This window comes from Saccharomycopsis crataegensis, assembly GCF_037102585.1.
Source record: "Saccharomycopsis crataegensis DNA, jcf7180000000084, whole genome shotgun sequence".
Classification (NCBI taxonomy): domain Eukaryota; kingdom Fungi; phylum Ascomycota; class Saccharomycetes; order Ascoideales; family Saccharomycopsidaceae; genus Saccharomycopsis; species Saccharomycopsis crataegensis.
The window spans coordinates 1,016,518-1,041,028 of record NW_027043829.1 but is presented as its reverse complement, the minus strand read 5'-3'; the positions used below and the strand labels follow the sequence as shown (position 1 = coordinate 1,041,028).

Sequence of the window (24,511 nt, the reverse complement as noted above, 5' to 3'; positions counted from 1 at the left end):
AATAGATGTGTACTTTCTGATGCAATTATAAATCACACTGAGATCAATCTTTCTTGACAGATTGCGGTCTAACTGCTCTCTCTCGTTTTCTTTTCTTTTTTTTTTCTTTTTTTTTTTCAAGACTGAAGACTAGTAGTGTTTGAGTCCTTGAAGAATAAAAAGATTGATTTTTTTTTTTTTTTCCTTTTCTTTTTCTTGTTTGCAGAAGATAAATAGAAAAATAAATGAGCATCACACCCAACCCTTCACAACTACTTCTACCTCTTACCAATTGATAAAAACCTGATCTATAGATGATTATATGTGATATTATGTATTAATATGCATCTTTGGTGTGGACGCTGAAGCGATTTAAACCCGGAAAAAATATAAACCATAACAACCACATGTAACATAGAAGCATTAAAGGAGTTTAGATCATGGAGCTTACTAACACTTTGTCAAACCTAGACAACCTAATACCTTTGGGAACTATTGTTTTGAGAAATGCCCCACGTCTCAATTTTGATTGTTTAGCTCCAGACGGTTGGCGATGGCTAACATTTCCTCACGACTATAACCGCCGGTACACTATGTTGTGCAATGATGCTCCTCAAAATTTTTCCAGCATATTAATGGACATTCGTTACTTGGTTGAGAGATTTCACATTAGAGTCACCTATAAATATTTTCCTTTGCCTCATTCTGAATCCATAATTATTGCCAGGATCTATGTTATACCGGCAGATTGTGAAGGGAGAAGTTCCATCATGGATTTCAGATACAGATATCGAAGAGGCAAGGCTTTGCAATGGCATGAAAACAAGTACCGGAAAATCATGTCAGATCTCTTTCAAGTCCTTGACTTCTCAGGAAAATCATGGGATATTGATACCCTTGAAGATGTGTTTATTAATAATCTCTTGATCTTCCCTTGCTTGAAACCATGGGAACCTTTTTCATCAAAGTTCTTGGGTTCCGGTCCATACTTTGGCGCAAACAACAGTTTATATCATAATATCCATCGTCTAATCAAACATGAATCAATTAGATTTGCTATAGAAAAAGTTGATGTGATAAATGGTGTCCTCGGCAAAACCATTGAAGACGTTCTTCTAGACATCTATGATAATATTGATTTCCTGGACTCTAATCATGAACAGATGCAGAAGTTAATTCATCAAGATAGCGAGCTCAAAGAGATAATATCTGCTGTCCAAAATAATGATACTCCGGGTATTAAAAGCAACCTATACAACTATCAAAAGCAATCGGTCAGTGAAATGATTATCAAGGAGCTAGCGCCTTCTAAGCATCTCATGCCGAATCTTGTGAAATTCCTTATCCTTAAAAATGAGAATATTGGCTTTGACTCTTCAAGAAATGTATATTTGGACCTCCTGGACTTCTGCTTCAAAAATGTGCCTGAATATTTTGATTCTGTTCGCGGGGGGATACTTGCAGAGAATATGGGACTTGGCAAAACTTGTATTTGTCTCGCGCTTGTATGTTCAACCAAAACTCAGGTTTCCAGGATTCCTCAAAGATTTTACCCAATGTCAAAAAATAGGAGATTTAAGAAATTATCAGAAATAGCGGCTAATTCTGTTAACAAAAACTCAATTGCCTGGAAACAATACGTGGAATATTTACCATCCTCGTGTATTGAGCTTTTACTGAAACATCCCGCCACATTTACAATACCGGAGAGCTTGTTTACAAATCGCCGTCAATCTACCAGACTTGCCCCTCAATATTCCGAGGATAGAACCCTCTTCCTCTCCCTGGCAACATTGATTGTTGTCCCAAATAACTTGTATTATCAATGGATATCTGAAATAAAAAAGCATTGTTTTGATGACTATCTCTCTGTTCTCTATGTTCCTTATCATACTCGCTCTGTCAATGCTGACTATATATTTCCTAGTGCTCAAGAGCTAATTAAGTATGATGTGGTTTTGATGGGGGTATCAAGTTTTGTCAAATCTTTTGATAGTGATTCGCCGTTGAAAAACGTGTATTGGAAGCGGTTTATTGTGGATGAAGGACACACTATGAGCTCAAAGATCACAAGACTTGTTCAGATGGCATCGGAATTACACGTTGAAAGGCGTTGGCTTGTTAGTGGTACTCCTACTTCAGGCTTGACAAAGCTACACGTTTCCGAACAGGTACACTCGAAGAAGTCAGAAGATAGCAGAGGCTCAAATGATACTGAAAAAGGTACACATCAAGAATATGCCATTAAGCGAAAATTTTCTGCAAAAGACGATTTAAATAAACTTGGATTGGTTATTTCCAATTTCTTCAAAATCGAACCTTGGGCACATGATGCATCTCTTTTCACCCGTACTCTCATTAAGCCGTTCCTCACTCTTTCATATGGCTCAGTTGAGTCTCTTTCAAATCTTTTGACTAACTTACTCATTCGTCATTCTATCAAAACTGTGGAGAAGGATATTGTTCTTCCCTCTCTTTATCATCAGGCGGTATTTGTCGAACCGGCAGTTCATAATAAGATTTCAATTAATTTGTTTATTGCTGTACTTGCTGCAAACGCCGTGACATCTGAACGAACTGATCAAGATTATATGTTTCATCCTGTCAATCGATCATCGCTTAAAAGACTTATTACTAATCTTCAACGCAGTACTTTTCACTGGGTCGGGTTCTCCCAAAGTGATATCACTACCCTTGTAAAGATTTGCCAAACCGCCCTAGATAAAAAACGTGAAGGGGCTTCTTCTCAATATCATCATACAGTGCGTGATAGAGTATTACTCAGAAAATGTATTGATGCTGCACATGTTGCTCTTGATAACAAGATTTGGAAACTTAATGCATCGCTCCATGAAATGTCTTTTTTTGTTGAAGGATTGCCAAGTATCTACGCGAAAAACTATTGTGTTGATTATCTTGATAACGATCCCACAGTATCTGTCTATCCATATATGCAGCTCAACTCTATTCAAAAATTCTTCTTCAAGAATAGATTTGTTAAAGATCACGGGAAACTTAAGGAACGTATTTCTGAGTACTCAAAAACTTTTTGGAAAGGGTATTGGAAAACTCAAGACAAGAAGATTCGAAAACTTGTAAAGAAACATGATTCTGATGGATCAGAAATAACAGATCTTGAGGCCCTTACCTCGGCCCCTGACCCCAAGGTTAAGACCACCGTTAAACCTCATCACACTCTGACAAAAAAAAGAAAAAGGGCGGATATTCTCAATGATTCTGTTCTTATGTCATCTGTTCTCGATGAGACCAAACCTCGTCTTCTGACACCAGTCGGTGACCCTGAGGACCTTTCATTAACGAGAAATGCTAATCTTCTCGGTACTGCTTCTGCTAAATTATCATACTTAGCGTCACGATTGTTAGACCACCATGTCACTGGCGCAAAAAGTATCATCTTCTATCAATTTGAAGATTCCGCATATTACCTTGTGGAGCTTCTTGATCTTCTTGGCCTCAATTACATTTTGTATTCGACGTCGATTCCAGTGCTTCATCGCAATTCGAAACTTTTGGAGTTTGACGAGCATCGTGGGGCTGGTATAACTCTTATTATGGATCTAAAGCTTGCAGCACATGGCTTGACTATTTTGGGTGCCACTAGAATGTACTTTATCAACCCTGTGTGGAAAAAAGCCATTGAAGCGCAGGCAATCAAGCGTTGTCATCGGATTGGTCAAACAAAGGACGTTTACGTCGAAACTCTTATTCTTAAAGGGACGCTAGAGGAAGAGATGTACAAACGTCGACTTCATAGTGATGATTCGTTTAATGATAATAGTGATATCAATAAGCTGGGAAAGAAGAGAAAGAAAAATAATGATTCTACGCCAAGTGAAGTAGAAACAGATATTTCTGAAGACGTGTATGACGATAATGGTATGAGACAATATTTCGAAGCCCATGAATTTCTTGCCGTCGATGGCTCGGAGTGTGAGTATGCCAAATTCAGTTCCCCTGCCATTTTATCTGATCCACCACGGCCTATTCTTGTGGATACTTCAGATTTTTCGAATACACAACATATTAAGGATGATAATGCTGAAGCTACTCTTGAAGGATTGAAGAATTATGAGTTGTTGAAGCCAATTGGGATGAAAGATGGTGCAATGAGGAACTGGAAAGTTCCGCTATTTACACAAACAGCTTTAGAGAAGATAAATGCATCGCATCTAAAGATCAACACTTTCATCAACGAGGAGGAAGTTATGAAAAGAAGCTTTGGAGTAGAAAATGAGCAGATCAAAACAGGTAATATGACAGAATTGAGAAAAGCCGTTCGCAAGCCTAAAAAAGTATTGAGGTTTGAATAGATTTGTGTTATAATTCAACACTCAATTTTTTTAATACTACATGTTCCATAATGAATAAACATTACTTTTAAATTAATACTTAATAGAACACGTAAATTATTTATCAAGCGTGATCCCATATATTACAGAATGAAGAAAAACCACCATCGAAACAAAGTATATCTATATTACAAACTTATTTCACACTTCCCTAACTATTAACGTACCATCAGTCGATCCTGATAATACGATACTCTCATATGGATGGATATCGATATCGACGACTGTCCCATCATGGCCATGTAATTTGCCCAACATTCTAGAAGCTTCTAAATCCCATATCGTCACAGAGTTATCTCCTGAGCCTGAAATCAATAGATTTCTATCATCACTTCCCTTAAATAGTTGAGATCTAATCAAGAGTTTTTCATTTCCTGAAGGGGCATCTTCCAATATAATCGACCTCACTCTAGAGCCAGTATTTGATATTGAACAATCGTAGGCCCTAATACTGCTATCCATAGAGTTTGAAATCAAGGTGCCATTATCTTCAGATATCGATAGAGATGTGACGGCATCTGAATGCAAACTTTCAATTTCAAAATAGGGATCTTTGGCATTTCTCACATCGTATGCTAGCACAGTAGCATCAATACCAGCTGTGAACACTAAATTTGGCTCTTTGAATCCATTATTTGCCACCACCGTCATCAACGGGAAGTCTGTTTTAATTTTCTCCACGAAAGTCTTTTCTCTAGAGTCCCATAGACACACACACCCATCGTCAGAAGCACTGGCAATAAGCTCATCCCTTGAGAAATTAATCACCGTGTCCACCTCATTTACTGTCATTTCATGACCCACAAACTTTCTGATTCTTTTGGCAGTAGTTAAATCCCAAAGACCAATAGATCTATCAGCGCTTGATGTAACCAACGATTCCCCGCCTTTGAACCAACGAATTGATGTTATGGCACTCTTATGTCCAGGCATCACCACAAAGTTCAATGGCGCATCAGAGTCCTTGAAATCTTGTGTTGGAGTATTCCATAGAAAAATTTTCCTATCAGTGCCACCCGAGGCAATTATTGATCCGTCAAGATTGAATCTTGAGGCAAGAACGGTTCCTTGATGACCTTCAAGCACAAGGGCCGGTTCTATTAAAGATGAGGTTCTGGAAGAAGAGTCACTCCCAAGTTGGGATACTGTCAACTGGTACGGCGATCCTTTATCATCAATTTTCTGTCTTTTTGTTAGTGACATCGATTAAATCCTTTTCAATATATTTCAGTAGTTAAGCCCTTATATCTTGACGTTGGTTCAATTTTTTACTAGCAAGTATGAGATGTATTGATTAACATTTTACCCATTTTCTTACCCGCCAGAAAAATGAAATTTTAGGACCGCCATACTGGTATATTAATAAATGTTTATGTATGTCTCTATCAGTATGTTTCACATGGAGCTGTTTATTTATGCTTGTTTTTTTTTTGGTGTTTTTTTTTTTATTTTTATTTATTGTTTGTTTTGATTTTGGAAACATCTTCCATAACGCCAATTTCTCTCCTGGAAGCACAGTATGCCACCCAATAATATGTTCGAACAGGATAGGTTGGAAACCTTCAGTGAGGCCACTGTTGGTAAGAAGATCATTGAAAAAATCTCTTGGCCCTATGAAAAACCAAGCGCAAAAGAGTTGGCCAGGTTTGGATTTTATTTTGCGCCTACAAAAACTAAGAAGGATCAAGTGGTTTGCACTTGCTGTCATAAAAGGGATTGGAATTGGAAGAAGGCTGATAATATTGCAGAGTTTCATCTTTTTATGAGTCCAAAGTGTGGGTTTGCGTTATTTCATAAAGCTTGGTCAGACAGAGATGCCTTTACTGGTTCAGCGATGGATCTATCTTACGTGAAAAAAAATAACATCAATACCACAACCACAAAAAGCCACGGTTATGATTGGTCTTCTGTTCCATTTTTCTCAAAACCTACCTCCAAGGAATGTCACAAGATCAGAAAACAATTTTTCCAGTCTTGGACCAAAGAATCCCCATCAGCTTCAGAAATGATCAATGCCGGCTTTTACAATTTCCCAATGCCTGAAAGCCCTGACACTGCTATTTGTTTATATTGCAAAATATCTCTTGAGGATTGGCAAGCTGGAGATGATCCTGCGGCAGAGCATAGAAGGTTGTCGCCAAATTGTTATTTCTTTGAATCTCTGGGAAAACTGAATGCAGTAACCTCTCCCACTGTGAGCTCAGTAATTGGGAAAACTTCCACCATTAATACCACCACGGTCACTAGATCATCTAAAAAAAGATCTAGTCCGGTACAGGAGCTAAATGATGGAAGATCATTCGACAGCGGGGCGCTTATTGCTTCGAAGTCAGCTAACCTCAACAAAAAAATTAAACGCGTTGCTTCTAACAACTCGCATATTTCGCAAAAATCTAAGCTGTTAAGGAAACTATTGGATGATACCCTGAGCGAATCATTGAAGTTCTTGGCCAATTTTGCTGATGCAAATAAAGAAAATAGAAGAAGTGAAGATTTTGAAGATTTGGTAAGTTTCGATAAGTCCATAAGGAGATTCAAAGGTCTACAAAAATATAATTCAAGTTTGAATAGCGACAAGGAAAAGTCGTCTAATAGTCTCAAATCGTTATCCTCGAAAAAGTCATCAAAAAAGCCGAAGACAAAGGTGAGACTTTTGTTCAAGAGTGATGAGGAAGCTGAATCTGTAAAAAAGGAAACGCGCACGAAATCAAAGGGAGTTGAGAAGAAAAAAAATTCGAAGAAGGATATAGATCTTAATAAAGATAGTGACCATGATGGCACACTCGATAAGAAAAGCGAACTTCAAAGTTTAGGGGTGCTCAGTGAATCTAGCAGAAACTATTTGACAGAGAAGCAAAATGCTGCTCAAAAACACGTTTCGGAGAGGTATGAGGAACCTTTGAAACCGAATACCATGAGAGATCCCGAAAACGACCCTCTATCTCATCATGGCAATGAGGAATCAGACCATCAGCCGATGAATATTGAAGATCAAGATAATCTTGACGAAGGTTACGCTGATTATGCTGATTATTCTGATGATCAAGTCGTGCAACCGAGTTTTGAAGAGCCTAATGTCAAAGTTATTGATGTTTCATCAGATTTTGAAAATGAAAATATGGAAATAAAAAAATTGGCTGACCTTAAACAACCATTGGAAAATGTTACAGATCAGGCTGATGATTCTGATCTGGATCCAGATGACATCATTGATGACTCTGCTTTAATTTCTCCGGATAAAAAGGACCCCTCATTATATTCAAGTAGCACTCCTATCGCTATTTCTAAAACCAATTTCGACGCTTTTAAACCTCTTGATTTGGATAAACCCTTGAACTCCTCCAATTTGCGTTTTAATGAGCTCTCGGGAAATATTGTCACAAATCCAGTACAAGAGCCAATTTCAATTCATAAACCACAAGACGTATCGTTCATAGAAAATCACAAGACACAATCAAAGGAACGTTCAAAATTAGATTACAGGGAATATTCATTCAATCCCGTGAACTATGATGATTCAGACTTTGACGTTAGTGTATCTGTTTGTGAAAGGGGTGATGATGAGGTGAACTTGGAAAATGGTGAAACTCCTCTGAAATCACAACCTCCTGCAGTTTTCACTCCTTTATTTAATCCTACTGCTGAAGGTACTGAAATTGAAATCAGCAATTATTCTACTCCTACTACCCCATCACAGAAGGAAATTCAACTTCGAGATGTTGATTGTATTCCGTTTTGGGTTCCAAAGAAAAGAAGTGATATTTCTAATAAGTATGAGGATCTTGAAAAGGCTAATGATTTCTTGAAAACTATTGCAAATTTAGATTACCAATTGAGCGAGGATGTAGAAGGTATCCTCACAGCATTCATTTCCCAAGTACCTGAAAATGAATTGAACATGACTATTGCTGAATGGGTGAAGTACCAAACTGAACAATGCAAAAAGCTATTGAGATTGAAATGTGAAGCCATGATCAATGAGTTTGAAGAAGGATGTATGCAAGCAATTGATTTTGCTATGAAAATGTGACTACGAAATTTATTTTTTTATTTTATTTCATTTATTTATTTTTATTACTTTATTATGGTGTTATGATTTCATGCTATGATTATTTATATATTCTTACGCATTCTTTTTTTTTTCTGATGAATATTGATTAAGGATACCCTTGTTTTTTTTTTCTACTAGTTTAATTATTTTCGGTACTTGTTTTCTTTTTTCTATTTTCAATTACAAGGTATATATTGACGTCTTTTTTTTACTTTTTTTAGATAATAATATAAGTATAACTGATATTATCAAGACTCTTTTGGTTTATTCAGTGGAAAAAAAAAAAAGCCACTGGCGTAACTTGCCTCGAAATCAAAATAAGGTCAATAATTACATGAAGAACATAAAAAATTAAAATATTATATTAGACTATTATGGTATTATGTGTAAAGATTTGATCTTTCTGGGCAAAGGAATTATTCATATACCGTAGAAATATAGTACAATTTCTGGAGTGTATCAACGGAAGTAGGAATAGTGGGAGGGGGAGGAGAGGAATTATCAAAAATGAATGGCAGTACGTTATCTTGGAATTGAAAGCAAGTTGAACAGCATTTGAAAGCTAGAAAGCATCAGCTTGAAAGTTGGTAAGGAAAAATAGCGGTGCTTTGGGTAACTAAAGGTAACTATTTCTTTACTGGCTTCAAAAAAATTAATGAAGATGGAAAACAAAAAACAAAAAAAAAGAATGTTGCATTTTGATTAATGCTGGGTGGTCCTTATGATATGGGAAATAGTAAGATTGATTCATTCATTCAACCTTCTTTTCTTCGTCATCACTGGAAACTTTTGTCGCCACGGTGTTGGCTTTCATGTACTCTTCAACGCTTGGAGTGTAAGCATATTTAGATCTTTCTCTAATCTTTGCCCCATAAAAGAAGAAGAAATAAGGAATGGCGCAGCAAGCCAATGAAATGAAGGCAAGCAAGGAAATCCCCCATTGGTAGCCCAAACGGTGCAACATTTGAACGGTGTATAACACACATGTGGCCCCATGGATTGAACGGACCAAAGTTTTAGCAGCAAGAGCAGAAGCCGCAAAATGTTGATACGAGTCAACCATGTAGTTGTTGGCGGAATTATAAAGAAGCAAGAACCCACAGCCACAAGGGATAGCACCAAAGGCAGGACCCACCCAGTCGAGACGAGTATATGAGGTCCAGGCAAAGATGAAAAGACCAATTGGAATAAGCCAGCAAGAAATCATCATTGGAATCAAACGCAATTCTGGAGGAGGAATCTCCCCACGAGCGATGTATACAGCAGTGTACTTGTTGTACATTTTGTTGACATAAGGAGAAGCAGCGCTGGCAATGACAATGCCAATAGCGATCGGGATGAACATAAGACCAACCATACCATCATTCCATCCCTTACCTTCACCAAAGACCACTGGGAATGCAAAGAAGTACATGTAAAGAAGACCATAAATTACAGACATGTAAATAGTGATTAACAAAACAATTGGCTCCGTCAATAAGATGAGCGGTCTAGAAACAGTTTCAATGGCAACTTCTTTGACAGTACGAGGTTTCAAGTCCTTGAGGATCAAGTAACGATCATCGCCAGTGAGCTTGATAAGTTTTTCTTTTCTCTTTTTAAGAATGGTTTGGTGATGGGTTTCAGGAACGGCAAAAATGACAAATACGTAGACCACTGCAGAGAGAATAAACATAACCCAATAAAGCCATCTCCAGCCAGCACGTATATAGATCCAACCACCAACAAGTGGGCCAATGATTGGACCAAGGAAAGGAGCAGCTGAGAAAACTGCCATTGCCGCACCTCTTTCGTGGGAAAGAAAGATATCGGAAAGAGAACCACCAATAAGCGTGATTGGGGCGGAGAACGCGATACCATCAATAAGACGACAAACCAATAAAGTACCGATATTTTTGGCTACAGCACATGGGATAATGAAAATGACCCCCAAGAATAAAGTGGAAGAATAAATGATTCTTCTACCGACTTCTTCTGATAATGGAGAGAAAACAATTGGACCGACACCAAAACCAATGACGAACAAAGTGACTGCCAAGATTGACACTTCCATAGAGACGTCAAAGCTAATCATTGGACCTTCCATTCCACCGGTGATTACAGAAGACGCAAAGGCAACGACAAAACAAATGAGACCAAGCAATAATGTGATACCCCATTTTTTCTTTGGCGCCCAAGTTCTAGGGTCATCAGGATCGTTATCACCGACAAATGTCACTAATCTGATCCCAGTGTCAGGATCCAATGGATATTTCCAAGGGTCAGCATCGTTGACATCTGCGTTTGGGTCTTCTTTTGAGACGTCTCTGACATATTCGTGGTCAATAGGTTCTTCAAGGGGACCTAAAGCCCCAGCGTGAGCAGAAACACGGGAAACAATTTTTTCAATAGCAGCAAGTTCGCTGGCAGAGCGAACAGAATGTCCGGTCATGTTTCTTTGAAGGCTTTTTGCATCAACATTCTCATAAGTCAAGCCATCTGGAGTGAAGTTGGTAGGGGTCTCTGTGCTGGTGGAGCTATCAAGAGATTTTCTCTCTGTATGCGAACTCATGGTTAATTTTTGTGATAATAATAAAAGATGTACGAAAAACAAATAGAACACCCCTCTGCTAAACTAAGTTATCAGGGAAAAGAAGGGTCTTATATAGTGCAAACTGCGACGTAAAAATTTTCCGTGATTTGTTTGATAGAAATTAATGCAGTCGGTGTCGGCGGAAGGGTGCCGATGAAGGACCAAAAGTATGGGAAACAATAATATTACATTGAAGTTATTTTTTTTTACTCTTTTATTCTGCTGTGCAATTGTTTCAGTATGTGGAATAATCCTCTGTAGGAACATTAAGATTGCATAGCGTATAACAGAGTGGTCGTTGATCTTGTTTGGGGGGAAATATTAAAAGATGGATGAGCTGAGTTACACATGTCCGGCTGAAGTTTTCAATCATACAAGTAATTAATTTGCCGCATATCGTGGCGGTTGCCTCGGCAGGAATTTTGGGTTTCGCCGACATGCGGGTGCTGCACGCGCGCAAGGTGCAAATAAGGAAGGATGCTTTGGGTTTTGACATGCTGTTGTTGGCCACTGATTGGCGTCGCAGGGTCTGTCCTTGGCCGACCGGTTGCCATCTTTGATCGCTTCAGCTGGCATACAGGGAATCTACTAGTTGTCCTCCTTTTCTGTTTACTTTTAACGTGCGCTGCAGACTGTGGGATTACTGGACCACTAAGTAGCAGACCTTTCCTTCCCTGACAGCTGGAAGCACCACACGTTATCTAAATATGAGTACATGTTATTATCTCTATGCATTTTTGCACTTCTTCAATGCTAACTAACCATTTATTACAAGGAATCACTTTTCACTGAAGTATATGGCTATCAGTTGACCTTTCGTCAATGGTTAACTTCAGATTATGGTGCCACCGTAGGAAGGATAAACCTAACAAAATTGAATTTAATAAAAAAATAATCGCAAATTCAGGTGATAGAGAGGAGAGAAATGCGAATATTCCAGGTACCTGCACGAGAGGTAAGGCTGAATCATCCTTTTGATGTTACTCATTTTTCTTCACAGCTTCATGCATCACGCTTTTCATCACGTTTTAAAGGATAACCTGCCTTCGGAGTGTATGTGTCATCTTTTTAACACCGTTCTGTTGGGGTTATAATTAAGCTGGTTATAAGCAAACACATTGCTATTGGAAGATCTTTCATCTCATATAATTAATAGATAACCACAACAACAAAAACAAAAATATTCTATTATTGCTTAGGGAAAATCTCAGAGTAACTGTGCTAATATCACTGAAACCACATGCTCACAGAGCTACCACCCCCTTGTAGAATAGCTTATTTCATTGTAGAGTTATAAGTGATAATCCTAGCGATTCGCATTGCTCTCTCTCTCTCTCTCTCTCTCTCTCTCTCTCTCTCTCTCTCTCTCTCTCTCTCTCTCTCTCTCTCTCTCTCTCTCTCTCTCTCTCTCTCTCTCTCTCTCTCTCTCTCTCTCTCTCTCTCTCTCTCTCTCTCTCTCTCTCTCTCTCTCTCTCTCTCTCTCTCTCTCTCTCTCTCTCTCTCTCTCTCTCTCTCTTCTACCGTTCACTAGCAGTAGTAATTCTTCCTTAATAGGATAACAGAACTTCGGAACCATGGTTGTGAGCTCCTTCGGAGGCCCGGGGACTGATATCACTCAGACTTCCGCGGATCATTGCGATTTACAGTGGTCTTGTGGTGCACTATCCGCGGTATTGACAGCTCTGGTGTTCTTATCGGCCGGACGAGTTTTTCTGATATATAAACAGACCGTTTTCTCATCACTTTCTTCTCTTTCATTTTTCATTCTCTCCAACATTTTTATTCCATCAAAGTTATTACCATTACCATCTGAAATACACACACAAATACTATTAAAATGTCCCTTAAAGCCATTCCATTAACCAACGCTCCTTTTGGTGCTACCATCCAGCTTCCCCAAGATGCCACCGATCCATCGTTACTTGGGCAGGAGGATTTCGATTTATTGGAAAAAGCCCTTCACACTTACAAAGTCATTGTCATCCCAGACCAAAAGAACCTCAGCCCACGCTCGCAATATGTTCTTACCACCCGTTTTGATGAGACTTGTGATAAGGAAGGCAAAAGCTATGGGCATGGGAAGACTTTCCGTCACAAAGATTCGGTGCTTAAGAAGGATGGTCACACCGTTCCATCTCAACCACAAGTCCAAATTATTGGAAATGGTCATTGGGAAGAAGATAATGGCCTTAAAGATTTCGACCTCACCCAGCCTTCCCAGCGCACTTTCCACAAGGATACCTTGACTGATGAACAAACTGCCGCTGGCCAAACCCGTTTCTACAGATGGCATATTGACTCAGCTCTTTATGAGCTTTCTCCTCCAAAATGTACTACTTTGCTCGGTATTCATGTTCCTGGTGCGGATGAGCAACAGAAGATTGTTTACGAGGACACAAAAGAAGAATTTTCTTTGACAAAAGGTGCCACCGCTTTTATTTCTGGTGCAATTGCTTTTAATCTCCTTTCCAAAGGAGACCAGGAACTCGCCATGAACACCACTGTTGTCTACGCTCCTCATCCTTACATTTTCATTGGCCGTTCCAAGGCAACTAGTGATGGTTTGACTATGGTTTCTGAGGGTAAGGAACTTTCCTTTGATGAGCTCCCAGAATGGGAAGAATCTAAGGTTAAGAAATTGCCTCTTGTATGGACTGATCCAATCACTGGTGAACATTCGTTGCAAGTACATGGTTGTTGCATCTTCAACTTGGTTCGTAACAAGACTGGAGAACGTCTTGGATTGGAAGAATCTCGTCAAGAAGTGTATCGTTTGATGAGACCTGCTATTGCTCCAAAACATGTTTATGCTCACTCATGGACTGCTGGGGACTTGGTTCTTTTCTCCAACAGACAGTTATGGCATAGCGTTACTGGTGAGTTTTCTAAAGATGACAAGAGACTCATGCATCAATGTAATATTGCTTCTGGTGAAGATCCTGTTTGTGAGGGCCATCCGGTAGCGTCTGATATTAAAGTAAGAAATGTTTAATTCTTTTTTGTATTCATTTAGTTGTATAGCTTAATTTTTGTTTGCTTGTTCATTTGGAGTTTATATAAAAAATTATGTGTTTTTTTTACTGAAAACACAACATTCAGCACTGTAACACCAAAGCACGGAATATAATTTTGGGCATCCAAACACCTTATTGAATAGGTTTGTTGCAATCATGGATCCGTCTTGATATATTTGCTGTTGCACTATACTATTTATTATAGCGTAATAATTATTACTGAATATATTCTTCTCTAGCTAGTATAAAGCAATAGTTATTGTAGTCAGTCGCTCTCCAGCAACGTTACCCGCCAATTCCACTTACCAGCCTCTCGCAACCCAATTTCGCAAAGAAAACCACCCTTGAAATTGGCTAGTTGTAGCAATATAATACCAATCCTCCAATTTATTGTTGAAATTGATTCTCAATTACGCTTCAAGATTATCACTTTCAGAAATATTTGTTGAATCTGAGTGATCTTGAAATTATGTCCGAGGAATCTTCAGCGGTAAGTTCACCTTCCCTCCATTCTTTGCCTCAACCGTTATTACCACACACAGTTGCGTATTGATTTTCTTATAATGATATAATTTAGTACTGACATGTTAAATTAGCAGGCTGTGACAAACAAAGAGGGACCTGTTGTGACTAGCACGGTGAAACAACAGGTCAATGGCTCTACTGAGAAAGCAGTACCTGAAGAAAAAAAAGTCGAAGAGACTAAATCTGGAAATGAGGCTAAAGCAGATGAGAAGAACCCAGTAGAAAAAGAAATCAAACGTGTCCCAGTGCAAGCAACTTTTAGGGGTTGGAAAGAAGTATCTGGATGGAGAGAAAATGATACTTTGACCAAAGAAGACGAATTGGATGATTTGCTCTCTACCCCTACGTTACTTGAAAATTATTTGCCTGACATTGCTTATGGTCAGTGGTTCCATAATGTGGCAATTTTGTTCATTGGTGGGTTATTTTCTTGGTTCTTTGGTCATTTTAGGTTCTCTCTTGGTCCTGTGTTCTTTATTATTTTATTCACAGCAATTTACTACAGAACTCAGATTAGAAAGTACAGAACCGTTATTAAACAGGAAACCCAAAGAGAAATGTCCGTTAAGAAAATTGAAACTGATTATGAAACCATGGATTGGTTAAATGCTTTGCTCGATAAGTATTGGATTTTCCTCGAGCCATACATTTGTCAAACTGTTGCTGATACTGCTAATCCGATCATTGCCTCTTCCATTGGCTCTTTACCAGCCTTCATCAAAGCAGTGTGGATTGATACCATTACCTTGGGATCTAAGCCATTTAGAATTGAGTCCGTGAAAACTTTACCAGAAACTTCTAATGATGTCTTGGTTATGGATTGGTGCGTTAGTTTCACTCCAAATGACCACCATGATTTGACTTACAAGCAGTTGAAGAACCGGGTGAATCAAAAAGTTGTGGTCAAGATTAAATTATTTGGAATTTCCTTGCCTATTGTTGTGAAGAATGTGGCATTCAACACAACTGTAAGAGTCAGAATTCACATGATGGAGAGCTTCCCACATATTGATACTATTAACGTCTCTTTACCTGAACTCCCGATGTTTGATTTTGTCTCCAAAGTGTTTGGTGATACCCCGATTAATTGGGAGGTCCTTTCATTCCCTGGGTTATGGCCATTTATTAACGAAATGGTTAGTAAATATGCTGGCCCTCTTGTTTTGCCACCTTTCTCTTTCCAATTGAATGTTGAGCAATTATTAGCTGGTGATCTTAATGCTGCGGCTGGTATCTTAGCCATTCAAGTGAAGAAGGCTTCTAATATTAAATTATTCGACCGTACTTTAGATAACACTATTGATCCTTATATCACTTTTGGCTTTGGGTCGACTGTTGTTGCTAAGACTAGTACTTTGGAAGACACGCATGTTGCTAAATGGGACGAGACTTTGTTTGTGTTAGTTAAAAATTTGACAGATCCTATGCGCATGGCCATTTATGATTACAATGATGATAGAAAGGATGGGTTGATTGGTATTTTGGACTATGATATGCAGTCTCTTAAATCTGATCTAACTCAAGAGGATATTTCTACATGCTTCTTTCGTAATAATAGACCAGTTGGTGATGTTTCTTTTAGCATTAAATATCAGCCAGTGATTTTACCAAAGAGATTAATTGATGGCTCCACTGAACCTCCGCCAGAGTTGAATACTGGTGTTGCCAGAATTGAAGTTTTAGGTGCTGATTTTGATGCTGAAAAACCACTCACTACCTCCGTTGAATTGCGCATCAATAATAAATCCGTTGCAACTTCCAAGATTGTCAAAAAGAGTAATAATCCATCTTATTCCCTTACTGGTAGATACGTTGTCACCAACCGTGCCCATGCTAGGGCCACTATCATTCTAAAGGATGCCAGTGGCAAAGAAATTGACTCTATTTATACTACTCTTAATGATGTGATTGATAGAACCGTGATTAAAAGACCATTTATTCCATTTTCAAAAGGTTCAGGTCAACTTAATATTGAAGGTTACTGGTCACCTGTTAAGATGGAAAAAGTTTCGGGTGCTACTACTTATACTGAGCCAATTGGTGTTATTAAGGTCGTGGTTAACAATGCTAGAGATTTGCGTAATTTGGAAACAGTCGGTACTATTGATCCATATGTTAGAGTGCTTGTTAATGGGTTTGCTAAAGCTAGAACGACAGTTAGAGATTCTACGACCAATCCAAATTGGAATGAAGCCCTCATTGTCCCTATTACTTCCGTTAATCAAAAGCTTACTATTGAAGCTATGGATACCGAAACCCGTGCTGATAGATCTCTTGGCTCTTTTGACTTGAAGTTGTCTGACATTATTTCCAGAGATGAAAAGGGTAACTTGGCTATTTATAATGATAAGGAACCAAGAACTAACAGATTAGTTGCTAGAAAATTCTCAAAAGGTAATGTTACTTACAGTATCAGCTTCTACCCATTGCAAGAAGTTTTGTCTCCTGAAGAAGCAAGAGGTATTGAGGAAGAACGTAAAAAGGTCAAGGCTAAGGAAGATGCTGATGCTAAGCTCTCGGACGCTGAAAAGAAGAAACGTGATGCTGAAGCTGCGGCCAAGAAAGAATTGGAGATGTTTGATGAATCCGTTCCTTTGGCTCACCCAGTGTCTGATTTCAGCAAGACTACTAAGAAGAGAGTTACTTTGGATCAATTAGTGGAAAGTGAATCTGGTGTGTTTGTTTTCACTATTCTCGATGGGAAATTTGTCAATAAGAAAGGCTATTTACAAGCATTCTTTGATGCCGGTGGGTATGCAGAATACACCTCTCCTAAAATCAGTTCAGTTAGAGCATTTAGAGGGGTTGGTGATGTGGTCATTAGAGATTTAAGTTGGTCTCAAGCGCATTTTAGAATTGCCGAAGAGCAAGATCACAACCGTGCTGAAGAATCTCTTGCTGAAGTTACTATTCCAACTGTTACTTTGTTGAAGAATTCATATGATGAGCCATATGAATTGAAATTGGACGACGGTTCCTCCATTAAGATTTCCACCAGATTTATCCCATTGAATGGTGGTGAATTGCCAGAAAGTGATAGAATCTCCTCTTCTGGTACCGTTTCTATGGAAATTAAGAGCGCTGCGAACTTGATCGCCGCGGATACTAACGGAAAGTCCGATCCATATGTTAAATTTTTGTTGAATGGAGCAAAGGAAGAGTTGTATAAAACAAAGACAAAAAAGAAGACCCTTGATCCAGTGTGGAACGAATCCACGGAATTTGAAATATCAAATAGATACTATTCCTACCTTAAAGTGGCGGTCTATGATTGGGATATTGGTTCCGGTCAAGACGACCCATTGGGAGAATTTGATTTCCCACTTTCAGAGATCAAGGCTGATGGCTCGGAAACCGACGTTGAAATCAAATTGGCAGGTGAACATGGTGAAGCAAACGGTGGAATGGTTTATTTGACATTCAAATTCAAAGAAGGTTATATCATTCCTGTGTCTAAGGTTGAAAGATCTCTTGATACCGCTGTTTTCGACACAGGTAAAACCTTTGTAGCTGGTGGCTCTAAAATTATTGGTGGTACTATTGGTGGCGGTATTGGTGCTGTTGGAAAGGTGAAGAACACTATTTTTGGTAAGAAAAAGGATTAGGAATTCACAGTCTTCAATAGCTTGAGATCTCTACTGTTCTCTTTCTCGGTGTAATAAAAAAAAAGAAAAAAAAAAGTTTATTATATATTTGTGTACGTCATATTATTTCAAAGTTATCTTTATGAATTTGTACCTAGCGATGGAATATTATTTGTTGTAGTATTGTTAGATGCCTCTTTCATGTTGAATTCCCTCTGTAGATGCCTCTTTCATGTTGAATTCCCTCTGCGTAACATTACCCTGTTTGTGCACGTGCTCCAATAGAAACCTTGTCAAAAAAAAGATGAAAGCCAATTGGAAAATTAGAAAATCAGCTTACTACAGATAGTCAATACTGATAGAAAGTATCAACTGAAAATATAAAGATGGTCTACGTATGTAGCTGGTTGCTCTCATTTTTTATTTCACCGTTTTGTAAATGAATATACTAACATCTGAGGAATTTGGTGACATTATCTGCAAAATATTCTATGAGAAGATCTAAAGTGAAGAAGATTAGGAAGATGAGGAAACAATGTGCTTAACAACGTTATATATTGTCTGATTTGAGGAGTATTAATATTGTTTGTTTCTTACAGAGAAACCCATAACGTTTATATTATTTATATTTTGTCACTGGTTGGGATAGAGGAAGTAATACAGAATCATGCACGACCAATTGCGATAAAACAAACCAAAACTCATTACCTGCATCTCAATAATCTCTTCACCTTTCTTCTCTTTATGAATTTAGCAGCGAATGGGCCATCCCCCTCTTGTAAATTTAGCAAGCTTCTAGAATCGCTTACAAATCTGCCCCAGGCGCTCTCCACGTCTTGAAGGCTTACACTCCAAACCTCATCTTCTTTGGTGCCGCTGCTGGTGGTCTTGTCTTCACCCTTACTGAACGTGTCCCATTGTTCAGAAACACCTTCCTCAAGAAAATTCCAGTCGTTGGTGACCACTGGGATGTCAAGATCGACCCACAAGACACTTACTACTAAACTCATTCACAATACATCACCTCTTTGTTAACGGCTCATTTCATATTATGTGTATATAGTAGAATACTTAAAACTATTACCTGATCATCTTGATATATTTGTCATACGTAATTTCTCTTGAGCTTTTTTTTGTAGGCGAAAAGAACTGTCTTTTGTTGGTGTGTTTGCATCAACCGTTTTTTTTTTGTTTTTTTTTCTTCATTGCACGAGATGAGCTGATTGTTTCTACAAATCAACTAATCGTCGCGCATATGAAGAAGAACCAAAAATATTTTTCAGGTGCCATAGCTCCTTCTAAAAATGATTTCATCTTTGACCCACCGATCATGCAAATACAATCTTAATCTTGATGAACAAAAACAGGAGCGGACAGCTGGAATACGAGGATCTGGGTCTTTCAATTCACGTCAAGATGGGTATCACAAAAACAAGGCCACTTCCTTTGCAAAGAGGCTTCTTTCTAGTTTGTTAAAATATCGAATAATGGTCCCTGGAATAATTATCATTATTTCAATGGCATTAACTTGGTTTCTGAGGGAATTAGCTATAGAATTAGTTACAGGAAAATCAAAAATGGAAAAGCAATATTCTTTGAATGAGTTCTCAAACGAGATTAGACAAGCCCTACAAACTATTCATTTTCCCAATAAAATCATAGAACATTTTAATCCAGACTGGACCATTGGCTCTTCAGAAGATGGGTGGAATGACGAAAGTATTGGACCTTCAGTCCTCATGAGTGTATCGAAAGTTTTTGACATGAGATTGGCGCCGGCGCTATCGCTTGCTTTGTTCAGGCAAAGCCTTGAGAAATCACATTTTGATTACGATTATAAAGCTCCGTTTTCCTGGTATTCATGGTTAGACCTAGATAATAGGCTCACATACGAAAATTATTTCGAAGAAACTTTCAACTTTTCAACTTGTGAAACTTTTAAAGATTATTATAAATTGTCATTTCGTCTACCGTGTACAAATATTGAGAGTAGACATGGGAAATCTATAGCTTTTTTAAGCCCTATTCAAGAAGCGTTTCCAGTAAGTGCTAGAAGAATCATTGCTGCTTCGTATTTGGCTCATTCTGCGCCTCTACCTCAACGATTATTATTTCTCAACGTTGGTGATAGTCACGAATCATTATCTCTACCAACTATACCGTGTCAGAATATGCGAAACTGCTTATTAGATATGGGGTTAAATTATATCAATCAGGAGTCTAATTTTTGTGAAAACTCTTGTAATGTCACCGTCAACAAGGGCTTGAATTTTCGAGACCAAATTAAGAGTTATTTGACGTTATTGGATCAATTAAGGCTTGAATTTGGTAACTCCGGTAGGTTTCATTCTTCCTATGATCAGGCAAGATTAATTAATGATTCAAAAACTCACTTATATAATACTGCACTCACTAAAGCCAATTTTATTGTTGAGCTTCCTATTTTGGAAAAGGAAGCACTTCAAAAAGTTGGCGAAAATATGCTCTCAAAATTATATGATAGAAATGTGGATTTTGACTACAGGTTTCTACAAATGATCCTGAGTATGGACCGTGTCAATCCGCCTAAGTACTTTTATGAGGCTCTCCTTACTTCAAAAACTCATGAAGGTGGACATTATGACTGGAGGTTTTTCAATAGAGCAATCTATGATGATCGTGAGAGGAATTTGATTCTTCATAGGATCACTAAGGCCTGGTTAACGTTTGCTAAACAAGTAGGACTTAAAACTTGGCTAATGCATGGCACATTATTGGGTTTTCATTTTAATGGCATGAACATGCCATTTGACAATGATTTGGATGTCGTTATGACCATGGATTCATTGTTGAAGTTAGGAAGAGAGTACAATCAAACATTAATCATTGACACCTCAATCAAGCATAATATGAATGAATCATTGGGAATAGGATCATACTTGCTTGATATCAATCCTTCATACTTGTTGCGTTCTAAAGGAAATGGTCAAAACACTATTGATGCCAGGCTCATCGATACCTATACGGGACTTTACATTGATATTACTGCAATCGCTAGTACCCTAGATCATAAATTTAACAAACGATCGTTAAAACACTTCCAACAGGAATTCAATCAAATGTTGGATCCAAATTATGAGGAAAGGATTATTTCGATGGACACCGAAAATTATGGTCGCTCTTTGGATGATAAATTAAAACAACTTATCAATTATAAACACGTCTATAATTGCAAGAACAACCATTTTTATCAATTTTCTGATATTGAACCTTTAAGACAAGTTTATTTTGAAGGTTTGGAAGCGTACATTCCTAATGGAATTGAGAGAATTTTGAATAGGGAGTATAATAAGGCTCTTCGAAAATTTAGATACAAAAATTATATTTTTAGAAAACAGCTAAGATTATGGATATCTATCGAAGACTGTCCTGCGAAAATCAGCGATCCTGAGTGTTTAAAGAACCTCAAAGTTGAACGCGAATTCAACTTAACTAAAGATTTCACGCAGCTTCATCAACAAAGCTATCGACCATTCCATGGCAAGAATAATGAAAATCTTTCAAGTTCGATATTCAAAGATGATCCTTGGTTATTAGAACTTGCGGAAATAATTCATAGTACAATAAAAGAAGTGAAAAATTGGCGGTGAATATAAATAAATCCAAGCTAAAAAACTAAATGCTAAATAAATTCCTAAAAATACACATAAGAAAAAAATCAAAAAAGAAAAAAATGGAAGAATAAAGAGAAAGTATTTGACCTGACCATCAACCATAGAGTGCAAACTAATGGATATTATGGGTTTGGTGGCGGATATTGATATTTTGGAAACTTATAGTCCAAAATTGCATATCTATCCGAGGCAAATTTATTCAACTCAATTTCATCTCTCTGACTTAGTGGCAGCTTGGTGAGGCTAAACTTTGAATAGCACAGTAAGTTTGGCCTATAATCCACATTTTCAATCAACCCATATTCTGTTAGTCGCACTAACTCCAATGGGATTATTTCCGTGTCAAACCGATTGCCATTTAGATATGACAGGACTTTATCTTTGATGTTAGAATTCAAATTATTATTTTTATTAATCTCAAACCCTTCATCATGAAGCTTCGCAAACGATGGTATCTTGACAAAATCATTGCCTAATTGAGTTCGTAAAACAGAATCCTTTGCATACTTTTCTTCCGGAGAAAGATTCTTTGGATAATGTTCATAGCTGACAATTGTTGATTTCATACTAGAAATCTGTTTTTCCTTGACAGATTTATTCTTTCTTGATAAGAATCGTTTACGTCCCTCGACTTCCAGGTCGGGGAAATTATCGACAGTTTCAAAGTTTTGTAAGTAGGTTAACCACCGATAGCGAGTATAAGAGGTCAATCTCATCAAGTAAATTGCACGACGATACAAGAAATTATACATTTGATAATCTTTATGCTTCCAATTTTCTTTTAGTTCGGTAACAATTGCGTCGTAATAACTCGTATCGTACCCAGTAAAGCTAACAATACTCTCGAAGCGGCACAAGAATAGATAAGTTGATTCGGAGAACACAATGTTGAAGACTGACGAAACAGCAAGCCAATACAAAGCAATGATTTTCTCAAAAACGTTCTTAGAGGATTGGGAGGCAGCCAAAAACACATTTTCTGAAGGAAAAGTAACAATGAATTTTTTCCAAATGTAGAAAATTATTTCAGGTTCGGTATCGGTTACGAAGTTGCATAGTTGTAAGACCTTTGGATTTTCAAGAACATCGTGCCTAACTATTTTTCTCAATTCTCGGAACTTAATCATTGGATCCGAATCCAGAGGGAAGTAAGAACCAATAGAACATTCAAATTTCTCCATATCATAATCAAGTTCACGTAATAAGTCCAAATTTATGTTCGGGGTATATATGGTGTTGATGCTTGCTAGATAAAACTCTTGAATCACCAATATAAAATCCAAATAGATTGAATACTTGCTGTAAAACTTGAAATCCGTTTTTTTGATATTTTCCATAGCCTCAGTAAATCTCTCCAAAAGTTGCTTTACCAATGCTATTGAGATAAAGCCGTTTATGAATGCCAACAAGGTGTGGTAATCATCGTCTGCAAAACACGAAAGGGCTATACTGGTTGCATAATAAGTAGCGACTTCTGATACGAGCAACACATATTCTTTGTCTTTAAAGTTTTTAGGCATATTGATTTTCTCAATTGTTTCTTGTGCTAATTGAAGGGAATAACTTCTGTAATATCCCGATGCCTCCTTGACAGTGTTGATGTGTGAGTCATTATATCGTCCTTTGAAATATGGCCTGGTAATAGCATTGTATAATATAAAAGCCGACTGAGACATCATACAATGGTACTTCAGCCAGGAATGATCAGTGGCTTGCTGAATGACGTCAAAATACCATTGTGACAATAGAGGCCTAAGTTGACTGTATGGTCCCCCATCTTCACCATACGCACGATATAGTCTCTCCGAGGTGAAGAAGCACGAAGGCACTCCTGGTTTAACCTTGAACAACTGGAAAGTTTCATTGCATTCTTTTCCTCCTGGTAATGGAACAGCCTTCTTAATATCTGATTTTTTTGTTTTTAGTAATAATGATGATGATGCGGCTGAACGCTTTTTGTAATTGTTGATGTTCATTTTTATCACTTTGAATGCAACATTATTATTTAAGCTCATGACATTCTTAACTGGCGTTGGCCTTGTAGGAAGCTTCACGTTGAACGTGGCTAAACCGTTGGAAAAATCAGAACTTATCTTGTCAACTGCGACAAAAAAATTGGGGGCATTGCCGTTATTCCAATCTCGTAAATCATTATTCGCAGAATTTGTTTCTTGGGCTATTTCGTCATCCAATGACCCATCATTTGAGACTTTTCCATTTGATTGATTATTAGCAACAATTTTTTCCTTCTCTTCTTCAGTGAGATCTAAAAAAGAGCAGCGAAAGTTTCTGTCTTGACAATTGAAACATGAATCAAGTTCCTCACCACATTTTATCCTTCTCTTCTTGCAATTCTGGCAGCCAAATCTGGAATTGGAATGCTTTTTTCTTATCCTTTTCTTTGGTGGTGGGTATTTTGCTGATTCCCCGTTAACACACATTCTTTTTGCGTGCTAGATGGATTGTATTCGTGTTCGAGGTCAGTAATAGTGATGGTGAGAAAAATGGAAACAGAAAAAGCAACACGGTAAAAAAAAAAAAAGAAAAATAAAAGAAAAATAAGAGCCAGTGCATGCTAGCTGGATGATCCTTGGCAGCAAGAATATTGTGCAACACAATTAATTAAGTGTCTCCATTCTGATCATTAATGGGGATTAGTTGGGTGTCAAAGCTTTGGTAGACTCTATATAGGTAAAGTCGTGCTTGACCAAATCAGAGCTATTTTCTCTGGTCCAGAGCGTGTTGTACTTCTTCTCATTGCTA

The 24,511-nt window shown here is 37.8% G+C and overlaps 9 protein-coding genes across 9 annotated transcripts; 6 read left to right on the top strand and 3 right to left on the bottom strand. All coding sequences in view use genetic code 12, as the record gives it.

Moving 5' to 3' along the window:
* Positions 1-419: 419 nt before the first annotated feature.
* Positions 420-4,310, top strand: DASC09_034820 (DEAD/DEAH box helicase; the record flags this gene model as incomplete). The annotated part of the gene is made up of 1 exon (XM_064997081.1): positions 420-4,310. The coding sequence occupies one exon, from the start codon at positions 420-422 to the stop codon at positions 4,308-4,310; it is 3,891 nt and encodes a 1,296-aa protein (XP_064853153.1).
* Positions 4,311-4,490: 180 nt separating this feature from the next.
* DASC09_034810 (WD40 repeat domain-containing protein) lies at positions 4,491-5,552 on the bottom strand (the record flags this gene model as incomplete). Its single annotated transcript, XM_064997080.1, has 1 exon — positions 4,491-5,552. One exon carries the CDS (start codon positions 5,550-5,552, stop codon positions 4,491-4,493), a length of 1,062 nt encoding a protein of 353 aa, XP_064853152.1.
* A 316-nt stretch (positions 5,553-5,868) lies between these two features.
* Positions 5,869-8,379, top strand: BIR1 (survivin; the record flags this gene model as incomplete). Its single annotated transcript, XM_064997079.1, has 1 exon — positions 5,869-8,379. The coding sequence occupies one exon, from the start codon at positions 5,869-5,871 to the stop codon at positions 8,377-8,379; it is 2,511 nt and encodes an 836-aa protein (XP_064853151.1).
* Positions 8,380-9,151: 772 nt separating this feature from the next.
* On the bottom strand, positions 9,152-10,951 carry DASC09_034790 (MFS transporter; the record flags this gene model as incomplete). The annotated part of the gene is made up of 1 exon (XM_064997078.1): positions 9,152-10,951. One exon carries the CDS (start codon positions 10,949-10,951, stop codon positions 9,152-9,154), a length of 1,800 nt encoding a protein of 599 aa, XP_064853150.1.
* A 1,858-nt stretch (positions 10,952-12,809) lies between these two features.
* Positions 12,810-13,964, top strand: DASC09_034780 (TauD/TfdA dioxygenase family protein; the record flags this gene model as incomplete). Its single annotated transcript, XM_064997077.1, has 1 exon — positions 12,810-13,964. The coding sequence occupies one exon, from the start codon at positions 12,810-12,812 to the stop codon at positions 13,962-13,964; it is 1,155 nt and encodes a 384-aa protein (XP_064853149.1).
* A 491-nt stretch (positions 13,965-14,455) lies between these two features.
* Positions 14,456-18,116, top strand: TCB1 (tricalbin; the record flags this gene model as incomplete). The annotated part of the gene is made up of 2 exons (XM_064997076.1): positions 14,456-14,476; positions 14,583-18,116. 2 exons carry the CDS (start codon positions 14,456-14,458, stop codon positions 18,114-18,116), a joined length of 3,555 nt encoding a protein of 1,184 aa, XP_064853148.1.
* A 365-nt stretch (positions 18,117-18,481) lies between these two features.
* On the top strand, positions 18,482-19,099 carry QCR10 (ubiquinol--cytochrome-c reductase subunit 10; the record flags this gene model as incomplete). The annotated part of the gene is made up of 2 exons (XM_064997075.1): positions 18,482-18,490; positions 18,884-19,099. The coding sequence occupies 2 exons, from the start codon at positions 18,482-18,484 to the stop codon at positions 19,097-19,099; spliced, it is 225 nt and encodes a 74-aa protein (XP_064853147.1).
* Positions 19,100-19,399: 300 nt separating this feature from the next.
* On the top strand, positions 19,400-21,724 carry DASC09_034750 (uncharacterized protein; the record flags this gene model as incomplete). The annotated part of the gene is made up of 1 exon (XM_064997074.1): positions 19,400-21,724. One exon carries the CDS (start codon positions 19,400-19,402, stop codon positions 21,722-21,724), a length of 2,325 nt encoding a protein of 774 aa, XP_064853146.1.
* A 146-nt stretch (positions 21,725-21,870) lies between these two features.
* Positions 21,871-24,189, bottom strand: DASC09_034740 (Zn(II)2Cys6 transcription factor domain-containing protein; the record flags this gene model as incomplete). Its single annotated transcript, XM_064997073.1, has 1 exon — positions 21,871-24,189. The coding sequence occupies one exon, from the start codon at positions 24,187-24,189 to the stop codon at positions 21,871-21,873; it is 2,319 nt and encodes a 772-aa protein (XP_064853145.1).
* Between the last annotated feature and the right edge of the window lie 322 nt (positions 24,190-24,511).